At 41.3% G+C, this 13514-nt stretch overlaps 1 protein-coding gene across 13 annotated transcripts in view; it reads right to left on the bottom strand.

Annotated features, from left to right (window-relative positions):
• The window catches only part of LOC117433285 (protein TANC2-like), a 222268-nt gene that overhangs the window by 46146 nt on the left and 162608 nt on the right, over positions 1-13514 (bottom strand). For all 13 annotated transcript variants that reach the window (XM_059006723.1, XM_059006722.1, XM_034055416.3 and 10 more), the window contains one exon: positions 3368-3516. In XM_059006723.1, coding sequence (XP_058862706.1) covers positions 3368-3516 — 149 coding nt within the window. The remainder of the gene's footprint in view (positions 1-3367; positions 3517-13514) is intronic.

The raw sequence follows: 13514 nt of genomic DNA, 5'->3' as shown, positions 1-13514 counted from the left end.
TATTCTGGTTGACATTAGGCAGGTTGAAACATTAGATTCACTTAAGTCTAAATCAAAAACATACTTTTACTAAATGTACTTGTATAGAATTGGTTGCAGCTGGAGTGTGTTGTACATACGAGCTCTCGTTTTGTTTTTCATTTTGTACCTGGCTCTGGGGTGCCACGGCGTGAAGGGCGCTATATAAAAATACATTTGTATTGTATTTTTTTGGCCTTGTCACAAAGACGGCCGGAGTGGGTGGCGTCAGACCAGAAGCAGGAAATAAACAGACAGAGAGGTGTGGTTTGGTGAAGCTGAGCGAATGCTTTCGCTCAGCATTTAATAAACAGAACAGAAAATAAAAGCTTTGAACAGACAAAAACACAGGACACGGCACTCGAGCCAAAACAAAAAGACAAACAAAACGTACTACACTTAAAAACAGACAGACGAACAAACACGGTGAGTGAAAAACACTTCTAATTTACGTTCTTACTTTGTTTTATTTTCTCCTTCTCTCTCTCCCGTTCTCCACTAACCGAACACCCAACCCTGAGTGAAAGAAACGTGCATCTATATATACTGTTGTGCTGGGATTCAATTACTAATTAATTATTCACTTGAATCCCAGCACGTGAATTAATTCTGTGCAACCCCGTGCTCACATATTACATTTAACCAGCACGTGAAGTGATTTGTGCCCTCCTCGTGCCTAAATACAAATCTACACTTTTTAAATCACACGTGAAACACAGACCCGTTTATATCCCGTGTACCAATCTATACACCAACATTAACACACGCACGCAACATACAACACATAATATGCACACAGGGGCGGGGTACATTGCCACAGGCCTCCACATAAGCTTGCATATCTCTAAGATTAGAACATTGGTTCTTTTAAATTAAAGGGTCTCTGGTTCGATAGCTACCTTGCCCGTTTGATTATATCACTACTCTTTTGGTTACAAGTTGCATCCCCAAGGTGAGTAGTGAAGCTCAAAAGACTCTCCCACAGCAGAAACAAACTGACAGTTGACACCCTGTCGAAATCTACAGTGACACGTGCAAAAGGAAAGCCCTGGAACCACACAGAACCAGTGACGGCATCTGTGAGCGGTTTTGTGTTTTGTGAATTATGGATATGGAAAATGTGGAGTTCACATTTTTTTAATTCATCGCCACAGGGTCAGAACCTTAATTTCTTATGCAGATAAAACAAAACAACCTCTATTTAAAAACCAAAGTCTCCAGTTGCAGGTTTTTTTTTTTTTTTTTTTTTATGTTTCCCGTCAAGAGTTTGACTTGCTCAATGCAGCTAAATATTTAAACATCTTAATCCACTCAACCCACTGGGATTCCAAGACTATTTTTCTGCCAACATCCGTCCCCGTTCGCACATGTGACAAAGCTGACGTCTATGTGACAATTATCAATATTAATTTGTCTTCTTGGTTTTCAAGGTTTTCAAGTTTTTCACTCCTTCTGTCAACATGGTCAATACCGCTATGCCACTTCCTGCTGTCAGCATCTGTGTTACTGTGTGTATTCATGGACCCTAATCAGATTCTAACTTGGATACAGCCTTTGATATGGCATTGTGGTTCAGCTCTTTCACATAAAGATGAGGTGCAGATATAGTATATGAGCCTCATGGAAAACATATCTGCAGCTTAAAAAAAAAGAAAAAGGGTCTGGCATTTCATAAAGAATGCCAGGCATTAAAGGGTTACCACAGCCAGCCTCCTCTTGGTCACATAAAAACAGCAGCAGAGCAGCTGAAACTGCAAGCATGTATCACTTCGTGATGATTTATGTGATCCCACTAATCTCAGTGGGTCTGTATCTCTTTGGTTTTGTGGGCCTGCAGTGCACTAGCAATATTGTACTGCTCTTTCGCAAATGGAGTCGTGGCTGACAATCGAGTTCAGTTCTGTAAAAGTCGTTTAAATGTGCAGGTCTTATACAGCTTAGGTTCCACCCACTGAAGTACATGAAAAATATTGTCTAATGCACACTAATGTATTGTGTATTTTTGTTTTAATTAACTTGTAATCTCCAGGTGGAGTGGAAAGAAAACTTTGTTTGGTGGAAAGAATCGGTTAAGGTCCTAGGGCAATACCCAGGGCAGGATTTGCAGAGGATTTCTTTAGAGCATAATGTACCAACAGGAGGAGGCCATATGGCTGGTTGATCTCAAAACTTTGTCAAGTCGGTACTAAAAGGATCCTAATCATTCTGTAACAACAACCTGGCTAGGCAACCCATTCCATACCCTCACCACTCTGTATAGAGAATCGCCTCTTACCCTCGGTCCTAAGTCTGTCTCCACATCATTTCCAAGTGCGACTGTACACCTCAGGTACACCTTTTCCAATATACCTGACAGAATGCAGGCTACAGAACAGGAAACGTACATCTAGAAGGTGTGCTCCAGGATGCAACCTGGCAGCAAATCCTTCAGAAAACTCTGTCAAGGCTACAGAACCAAATGCAGTTTTTAAAACCAACATTCAAAGATTAAATAAGCTGCAAAACAATAAACATTAAGTACCTCCCTTTCCTCACCCACACAATTTCTGTTTCAATTCAAGATGTTATTCCCTTATCAGCTCCCTTCGTCTGTTTTTTTTTTTTTTAAATAAACACACATCTGTGCTACACGATCCACCTGCAAGAGGAAATTGATAGCATGCACACTAATAGCACAGCTAACAACAGACAGCTTGTTTGTATCAGAGCACCTCTGAAAAGCTTCAATCTCTTTCTAGTCTTCTACCTACCTTTAATAAAAACCAACAAAGGCTGCACTCCAGCTACACGCACCTATGTCTGTAATCTCTGTCTCAACCTCTATTTGTCCAAACATTCCCGTTGAAAATTTTGCACAGCTTTATAAGCTGCGGGAAAACAAGTGCAAAACGGAAAAGATCCAGGCAGGATACACACAGACAATAAGACGTTCAGCCCGAGCCAAGACCCTCTTGCCAAACACATTCCAGTAAGCTGACAGCTTCCCATCTCAGTCCATGCTGAACTGAGATCCAGAGTGGTCAATCATTCCTTCAGTCTAAAGACAGTCCATGCACCAGTAGCAGTGGGAGCACGCCTGTTAGGATCACACAGTGAATCTGGGTTTCAGGGTTTTTTCTGACTTCACTTTAATCTACCGTTGGACGTATGCAAACGAACTGTAAACTAGTTTTATTCAGGGGAAGTTGGTGCGCAGAATGTATTTCTTTTGCCTTCTTTTGTGATAGGAAGCATGTCTACTGGGTTTGATTAAACGCAGGTTTATGTACCAAACTGACACTGTTGAGTAATTTATCAAAACAAGCTGCTGCTTTTGTTGCTGTTTGCCCTTCTTCCCTCCCATCCATACCTGGTTCTCTTCCTGCTCCTCCATGCTGTACTGGGCTTCACTCTGTCCCTCGGTCACTTTCTCTCCCAGCAGGAAGCCTAGGCGAGTCATCAGAGTGTTTGCGGCCTCATCGACCGAGGGAGGAGGTCCCAGCTCCTGGTTTGACTCGCCTGCGGGACAGACAGAAAGATACGTTCACCAACACTGCTCACAAGTGAACAGCGTCACAGTCCTATTATACTTCTCTGGACCCAAAAAAAGAACTAAAACTACAGCTCTAAAAAGTCACACAATCCCAAACTTGTAGAACTTGAAAGTATTTTTTTACCCATTTATTTTAGTTCTAAATATTGTTGGATCTAGTTTATTTAAAACTGAGCACGGACATGGAATTTAAAAGATCCTTATTTGACTTGGCTGCGAAACAGACAATAAATAATCCTTCATTTACACTGCTCGCTCTCCACCGCTGTTAGTATCATTAGTATAAAAATCACCAGTACTATGTTTGCTTACTATACATCTTGGCAATCAGAATTACCTTCCACGACCCAGACCATATTTTCTTGTTTGAAAAAAGAAACCACAACAAAAGCATCAAAATGAATAAAAGCAATTCCACGAGAATGATCTGGTGCAGAACTTGCAACCAACCACGCCAACTGATACATTAATATATACCAACTACTAATGGTAAAACAGGCTAAGCAACTGTCAGCATGCTATTTTGCATGGACAGCTTGAATTTCAGATAGCAATCACACTCACGACGTGGAAGGGAGCTCCACAGCCTTGGCTTCTTGTTGAAAGAAAAGGCCCTGCTGCCCATTGTCTCTAGCAGAGCAGATGAGGGTTCAGTGAGGAACATTCGTTTGGCTGTCCTGGTCAAGTGGCTAGAATTGGGAGATCCTCAATTACACACCCACCCTGACTCCCTGTGTATAGTTTGTGACCTTGGGGGGTGGGGGGGGGGTTAAGCCACTCCCTTAGCCTTGGCCCCACCCAGCTGCTTAACAGAGAAGCAGCCAAGACCCCCCACTGTTTCTGAGTCGCTCCTTAACTCAGCTTTTTTTCTGGTAAATAATTATAGGACTGTTAGACATTTTCTGGAATAGCTTGAGAATTCCTCTTCTTCCACTAGGTTTTATCCAGAGTATAAAAACACAAACACCAATCCCAAAGGACTTGAGACAAAGAAGCTAATAATAAAAAGGTGCAAAGTAATCATTCAAATATAATTTTACAGAGGACTTGTTTTACCATTATTTTTAATAATGAAATGTTTACCCAATATTAATTTATGTCCATTTCAAATGATCTTAAATTTGAATATGAAATAAATTACCCAAATTAGGTTGAGGTAAAACATAGAAACTAACCCAAGCAGACCAACATTTTGACTAATGCCTTCAAAGTGTTAGCTGTTAATAACAATGATAAAGGCATCGGCGTTTAGAGTTATGGGTGAACTAGGAGGCAAGCACAGTGCTACCAGGGGTTACTGTATGTCTTGTTGGAAGCAGTGAATATTCATGGTCTAAGAAAGGGTTAATTCATTAGTCCACTTGGGAATGCAGCTTTGAAACGGCTCTCTGTTTTCTGAAATTCCCAGTCTGGCATTCCGATCAGTGTTCCAAGGGAGTCTCTCTAACTCTACAGAAATGAATACAGATATGACAGGTATGACCAGTTTGCAGCTCAGAGCTCAGCCTGTTGGAATAGCTGTAAACGTGTAGCCTCAGCTAACTGAAAAAGATGCTCACCCTAAAAATACCAACTCGAAGAGAGAGATTAGTGGTGGGATTACGTGGCAGCCCACGCAATTGTCACCTTCACAATTACCTCAGTCTTGCCACATCCACGCACTGTCGCAATCCGTTAACATGTTTCCTGCTCATTTTCATTTCAGCCAGTCAGTTTGCCATCAGTTTGACTATTTAAATCGCAAATTGGATTTGATAGCTTTGCAGAAAAAATACATACACAAAGGGCCCCTATTATGATGCAATTGCAATGTCAAATGGTTTTCAGAGGAATAAAATTGTTTTAATATTACAACACTGGCAAGAAATGACTCAAAACAATCATTTAAGAGATCTATCCTGGAACTAACTTGATTCTCTCTAGTTCTACTCCATTACAATAATAGTCCGCTCAGAGAAATTGTCTTTTGACCTTGTTTTAAAATAAGGGCCCAGTCCTCATTAACCTAGACCGAGCATAGAATAAGGCCTCCACTCTAAAAGCAGGTTAGGCGACATCCAGATCTCCATATATAGATTACTGAACACAGATTATATGTTTCAAAAACATTCCACATGAATATTCTGCTTAAAATGAAAACACCATCAGTCTATTACCTTTTCCTATCATTGTAATTGCATAACATTGCTAAACTATACTGACTCCTGCTTAGATCTAGCTGTGACTGGTTTAAGATTTATCTTTTTTTTTTTTTTTTTTTTAAAGCACCGAAGGGCATACTGCCCCATTTCTGTCAAATAAAATCATCTTTAAAAAACACCAGCTATGGTTCTTTGAGATGTCAAACGCTGGCCTATGCGGTTCCCCATGAATTTATACAAAACATGTACCTCCTCAAACTTCTGGAATAACCTCCCGTCTCCAATGAGAAACCAAAATGATTTTGGAAAATTCAAGCAAGCAAATATTTTTTTTTGCAGTTCTGTTTTTGGTTTAATTTAAACTGAGTCAACTGCTAATTTGGCATTTTCTCAATGCTGTACCGTGCTTTTTTTTTTTTTCCCCCTATCTGACTTGCACGTCAATAAGTCATGAGTAAATTAGCCTAGTACCCTTATACAGTAAAAAAAAGAATACATGTACAATATACTGTCAACATGGCCTGTCAACCATGAAGGAACCAAATTTGCGGACTATAAAAATTGCGAGATGCTGTTTTTCAATGAATTTTTATATCTGAATAACAAATACGTACATAAATGTACAATGCGGCGAGCCTCACTGCCTGGAGGTGAGCACACAGGTGTGGTCGGCTTGTGTGAACCTGGATGGAGCTCTGACTGGACAGGCTTGTCCAGTTCAACAGGTCACACTCTGGCTGCCATGCCAACCCCATGGGGCTCTGTAAAACACAGGCGGGACAGGCCCGTGTGTGGAACATGGGGCCTTGAGTCCTGCTTATTTATTTGTCAGACGAAACAGGTTTTACCAGAACAGGTACAGCCTGAGGCGAGCAGTGGAACAAACAAAATATACTAAACTACATTTTTTTAAAAATAAAAATACAAATTCAACGCGTGGAGTGCAGGCTATTCCATTGCCGACCGTGGACGGGAGTTCCCAGGGTGCAGCGCACAATTGGCCGAGCGCCGCCCTTTTAGGTCGGCCAGGGTGTCCTCGGATCACCGTGCACCAGTGACCCCTGTAGTCTGGCCGGGTGCATGCGGGCTTGCCTGTAAGCTGCCCGGAGCTGCGTTGTCCTCCAACGCTGTAGCTCCGAGGTGGCTGCACGGTGAGTCTGTAATGTGAAAAGAAGCGGTAAGCTGATGGCACACGTTTCGGAGGACAGCATGTGTTCGTCTTCGTCTCTCTCAAGTCAGCGCAGGGGTGATAGCAGTGAGCCAAGCTTAAATAATAATTGGATATTCTAAATTGGGAGAAAATAATAAAAAAATAATTGGTTTTGTTTTGCATATGAAATCAAACCACTGAAAACCTTGGAAAACTGGCAAAATAGGCAAATTATAGTGATTGTCTAATTTAGTTGACAACTTTAACTGGCCACAAGTGCAATTAATTTAAAATATACTTAGCATCAAAATAAACTGATCACTTATAGAGCATCAAAAGAAACTTATCACTTATATATGGATAAAATTCACTAGATGTGATCGAAAAATGACAAACTCTGTTTTAGAGCAGGTGCAGTGACTTTTTATTGTGCCAATTAACAATTGACATCACGAAGGTGCTGCAAAAGGATCTGTCGATCTTGGGCAGGTGTTGTAACTCTTGGTCTCCCAGTTCGTGGCATGGCAGGTAGGTATATAATGGATAAAAATTACACATCTTGAGGTGACCTAATACATTTCCACACTACTGTACATGGTCTGTACTGGGACTCTGTTGTGTATGAAACATTAATTAGCATGTATAATCATATCTTAGGATGCAGGTTGTTAGTTCAGATCCTGAGACCCTCTGAACAATATAGTTTGTGACCCCCTACCCCCTTTGCACCTAAGAAATAAATAACAAAAGGCTCTAATCAATTGATCCAAATGCAGGTAGTGAACCACCTGTAATGACCAGAACAGTGCGCAGAGAGTCACCAGACACTTTATAATATAAACACATATATATTTTTCATGGTAGCAGTGTTAAAAGTATTCTGACTGCACTGTCAATGTGTGTGCTATGATATGTGACCTATTACTTTATGCTACAGCAAATAGGCTGCTAATTGCTAATGGACAGACAAGAGCTCATTGACTCCAGCCACAGATGGGGATCAGTGGGCTGAAGCAGATGTTGGTAGGGAGTGTGCAGCAAGCAGCAGTTGGGATGGTCCAGCCTGTTCCACTTTGAGGATCGTACCCTCAACACAGCAACTGTTTCCAGCATAGAGAGGTCAGCTATATGGGATGGGCCTGGCAGCTTGGGCCATGGGGCTGGAAATGGTTTTGTCAGTGCTTTAGTCCTCTTTCTTTTAGTTTATTGAAGAATTTCTTATCTGAGATGTTGGCGAGACAAAAGAACAATCCAACTGATCTAAACTGAAGCTACAGTACACCGTTGTGTTCAATTTTACAACAACGTCTTCAACTGATTACTATGTAACTTAGCCTGACTCTACGTTGGTAGAGGCTTTGTGGACAGTTCGGTTGGTTTACATTCCCCAAAAGCCACAGGGACACAACCTTTCTCCCTTTTGAAAACCATACTGCCTCCACGTCACAGTCTGCATGCTTCTGTGTGCTCCATTCCAGGAAGCAAAACAGAATAATAATAATAATAATAATAATAATAATAATAATAATAATAATAATAATAATAATAATAATAATATGAATCTCCCCAAAATTATGTTTTTGTTCAACAGATAAGAGAACCCATATCATGCTTATAAGTACCATTTCTTGGTGTCAGAAACAGACCTTGGTTGATCACCCGGTTTGTTTACATTCCCTCATACATTTTTAACCTGCTTGATTCTGTCACTCAGCGAGCTTTGTACCTACATGCAAAACATACATGGCTGCTATTTTAACCAAGTGTTCAAAAGGTTGTATATAAATATTAATACTATCTTTAAAACAATACACTTTGAAAGAAAGCAAGAGAAAAAAAGAAAATCACTGGATTCAATTTACAGTAAGAGCCTCTGTGGTTAAAAAAATAAAAAAATAAAAAACACACAACATCCTTTCTCTTCTGTCAAAGCCGGCCTTATAGATTCCTCTGCACTTAAATGGGAAGACAGATGGTTGTCATGGAAACTATCTGTGCACTGTGGAATGCTTCCCCGCTCCTCACATCTGTTTTTGGCTGGCTCTCCAAGAATTCGACTCTCAGGAGCTTATTTGAAGTGGGGGGAGAGAGAGACAGGTAATTAAACCATTACCATTACTGTATTACTCATGGCAACCCAGCTCAGCTAATTAAAATAACATACATGAACCTTCCCCTGGTAATGCTTATGGAATCTTATGTGGGTCCCTTGGTTTTGATTGCGTTGTGTGGAAGCATGTTTTTTTTATTTCTAAACCAGGAAAGGGGGAAACCTAGAGCACTGTGTGGCCTGCCTTGTATGGAACTATTGCAGAATCTTACTGTATTCTGAAGTGATTAGTGATTGAAATGGGAAGACCAGGGCTGCAGAGTCTAACGTCAATTGATCTTGGTTTCCATTTGAACCATGAAAACCACTACATTATTATTATTTTATTTTTTTTATCTCATTCCAAAATCAGACCGGGACTGCTCCAATCCAGTCTGCAAACGGACTTTACACAAAGGCGAATGATAGTCACTTGTACAGTAGAATTGCAATAATGTTTCTCTGCTTATGCAATCCGTTTAATCCTTTTACAGCCTCTGTTCTTTGGTTCTGCACCCGCGGTTTCAAATCCGCCTCTAGCCTCCTTCACGGCGGACGCTTATTAGGCCAATTCCTCCATCAGCGCGACTGCCAGAGTGAAATTCAAAGTTGTACTCCAAGAGCTATCAACTCAATCCTGGTGACAGGGGCACACATCTAACATTTTGAACAACACATTAAGGGGGAAGTGATTTGGCCTTGGTATCCAGGTTTTCATTGGTATTTAGTTTCTGCTGGTTAGAAAATGGATGGTTCCCAGGCTCTATTAAATTGGCTGGGGTGTGATGGGGAGGGACAGCAGTGGCCTCTGGGCTGTATTGGTTCTCCTCCACACCACACATCCCTAGGATAGCTGCTGATCCAGGAGCAGCCAGCACTGACTGGAGGCAGCTGGGACTGAGCTCAATACAACAGCTGCTCCAGCCCCGCCTCTCCTCGCCCCTGCCTGCATGAGTCTCTGTCTCTCTGTCTCTCTCGTCTCTCTCTCAAGCCCAGAAATTGAAATCATGGGTCTGTTTGCAAAGAAGGTGTTGAATGTTATTTGAATGTAAATCAGCAGCTGTTTGATCAAATAAAAACAGAACAAAGCCAAAGCGCAAGGGAATAAATCATAGGGGCTTTGGTTTGATTCCCTTTATTATCCAGTCCAGGTTTGTTTGAAGGTCTGTAGAGTGTGTGTGTGTGTGTGTGTGTGTGTGTACACCACTTATCCACAGCAAAAATGCTGAATGCCGTTTCAGTCTCGAAAGTTGCCATTTCAGAAACCCCTGGTTTTGGGTAGAGTGAAAATCGTCTTCTGTCCCAAACCTTGTCTTCTTTTAATAGTTATCTTTATTGGGGTGCTACTTTATTTGCAGGTAGTGTATGTAAATACGTTAGTCTGTTTCTGTGCCTCTTTGTATTAATCAAGATACCTGGGTCACAATTCATTAACTGCACCTGCAGTACTTTAAGTTGTTTCTTGTTAAGTAATTTTCTGTTGCAGTACTGTACTAGGCGTGAAATTAACAAGAGTATGCCACACCAAAGGACAATAATGTAAAAAAAAAAAAAAAAAAGTGAAGGATCGCACTGACAAAAAACAAATGTCTATTGTGTCATAACTAAGACATATTAGCTGCCACTGGGCAAAGTCATTATTGTGCCGAGTTGTAGGCAATTCTGCAAGTCACACAGACTCTCTCCCAGGGAGCTTTGCCTTGCTGATTTCAGCATGCTGCTCCTCCCCCCTGTCCCAGCCTTCTCAGGAGTGAGATGCAGACAGCAAGGTCTTATCTCTGTAACCTCCCCTCTCCACACACACACACACACACACACACACACTGTCCACCCTGGCCTGTTAAACTCACCCCCTCCCAGGACCTGCTCATATTTTACAGGGGCTCCCTGTGGCAGCTACCGTAACCCTGGGCTTGTATCAGCCATGATCGTAAACATTTTGGTCTAGGAAGGGGTAAAGTTTTCCTTCTGAACATATTTGTTGAAGGGGTCTCGGCTTGAAAGATCCACATTATAAAAAAAGTGATTGTTTTTTCTAGCGCTGGGAAAAAAAAAATATCAGGTTTTTATACAGAGTTTCCCTTTCTGAACAAATGTGTGTGTCCAGTTGGGTTTAGGAGACAATATACTCTTACTGACACAGCAATACAAAAAGAGAACACTCAAAATCAAAGACGGAACCGAGCGTTACAGAGGATGAGGACAGCGCCTTTTAATTGCCACTGGAATTTTTATTACTGATCAGTTGCCATGAAACCAGTCAGCAGTCCCTGGGGGAGTGTGAGTGGGGAGGGGGCTGTTCTCCTGTGATAAAGGATCCTGTCCATGAGGACTTCCCTGGTTACCTAGCTCTGCGTAACTGTTACTGCTAAACATCGCCACACACTGCATTGACCGATCGTGGTGCCGCAGTGGCTAACGCACTAGCCTTTCAGCCCAATGTGCTTTGAATTGGCTTCCTTCCTTCGTTTTGTTTTTAAAGCCGCTATGAGGAAATTCAAATCTAAATTCATATGTAATCCTATTCCGCATTCCAACAATACTGACCAATCTCCATCTCCTTATTGCGTATTATGTGCTGAAATACTTAACTCGATACCACCATAAACCTCAGAAACCAACCAATGGCACATCATGCTGTGTCTTGGGTGTTCCGTAGCAATAACCAGCACTGATACCCTGCTGCACGGTCTAATCCCCATTATAACTCACTGCCGTTATGATCCCATGGGAACAACTCCTTGTCTGGAGATCTTAGTAGTGCGTTCTGTAGCTGACTGATCCCCCAGTGCAGAGTTGTGAGTAATGTGCTGGCTCGAAGATCGTGCTATACAATTCTTTGTCCCTGGCTCTGAGGCACCTGTATTGAGTTCTCTGTATTAAATCAGCTGGCTGCTGAGAACACAGTACTGTATCATAATACAAAGTTCTCTATATGAAAGCAGCTGGCTTCGGGATGTTAGTTTTGTGTTTTCTGTATTCGATTTGGTTGCTCTAGGATCTGCTTTAAATTCTCTTTGTGTTCAGTTACAGTAGCTACCCATCGCTGGTCCAAACAAGCACAACAAGTGCATTGTCTCCAGCTTTGATCTGAGTGCATTTGCTGGTCCAGAAATCTCAAGTAGCTGGGACTTAGAATTTCCAAGTTTAAGACACCAGAACTGCCCTGTCCGTTTCTACTGGATTGAGTGGCAATATGTGGTTATTTTATACAGAATCGTAGAAATCCCAAATGTGGATGGAGCTCTCAGGTTTGAATTTTGCAGGCACTGATATCCCAGTAACAGTATTCCTCCTTTGCTTTGAATTTGCTGTTATTGCACTGCAATGCCCTGAACATTACTCTGAACTGAATGTACTGGCTTTATGCCAGCAAATAGGCTGTTGGTATTGAATCGGTATGATCTCAGATGTGTCATACTAAAATTGCAGGCTCTTGCAACTCAATACACTTATCACTGTTGCATTTGCTGTTGTTAACTTCCGAGCAAATAGCTTTTCAACAATATGCCGCCTCAACATTGAAATTGTAAAGCCCAGCAATTTACTAAACCTTTTTGCATTGAAAGTACAGATTCACATGATATGAGCATTGCAGAGCATGACAGCTTTCCATGGTGAATTTACAAAAAAAAAAAAAAAAAAAAAAACACAGCTCACACAAAAAACCCCCATCTAATTTTTTTTTTAATTTAGATGGGCTGACTGCAAGTACTTCAGGTTTTAAAGAAAAGACCAGCTTTTAGTGACACCTGCATAACAAAAGATAGGACTGAAAAAAATGCTGAAACAGACACTTCCAAGAGGCGGCTAGTACAGTAGACAAGCTGTGATCAGGTGCATGTTTGCAGAGTTTGATTCACTGTTTGTCTTACATGTTCAAGGCTAATGCTAATGAGACTGGTTCAGTATAATAAACAGGAACTCATCCACGCAATGCTGCACTACCACAAAGTAATCAACCCTTCAAAATCCACTAAGCCCTGCATTTTCACAGCACCAACAGTGTGTCTCCCAACTGCTATCTGCTATCGTTTATAAGCTATACCAACCCAACCACTAAACAGGTTTTACAGCACACAGCAAATCATACAAGGGCTGGATTCAATCAAAATATACAGCGGTGCTTAATGACTGGCGTTAATTACCCATGCCATGGCGCCATTCAATCAATCTTGCACACGTGGGAGGACAACTTTCATGCTATAATTCAATAAGCAATTCATTTAAAACACCAGCTGGCATGTTACCAGTGTAGAGAATACCTCATTCTTATTGGGCAAAGAAAGATAAAGGAACACAATTCAGGCTTGACCTTAAATCATACAATTAAACATAAATAAATGTTTTAGTCCAGCATGCAAACTGCCAACCTCCCCCCACCCTGTTATCACCATGGTCTGTGGTCCAGTACTCTATATTGCAATTGAGGCTTCTGCCATATACCTGATTAAGAATCCCTAGGGTATAAAAATCAACAGCACATATCTTTCAATAAACGCCAACAGCATTATTGTATTGAAACCCTACCGATCGACCAATCCTGTTAGTAAACTGAAAATAAACTAAACTTGTTCTGGAAGG

The sequence above is a fragment of the Acipenser ruthenus genome, chromosome 33 (genome assembly GCF_902713425.1).
Source record: "Acipenser ruthenus chromosome 33, fAciRut3.2 maternal haplotype, whole genome shotgun sequence".
Classification (NCBI taxonomy): domain Eukaryota; kingdom Metazoa; phylum Chordata; class Actinopteri; order Acipenseriformes; family Acipenseridae; genus Acipenser; species Acipenser ruthenus.
The sequence above is the reverse complement of the archived record's forward strand: the minus strand, read 5'-3'. Positions and strand labels throughout refer to the sequence as shown.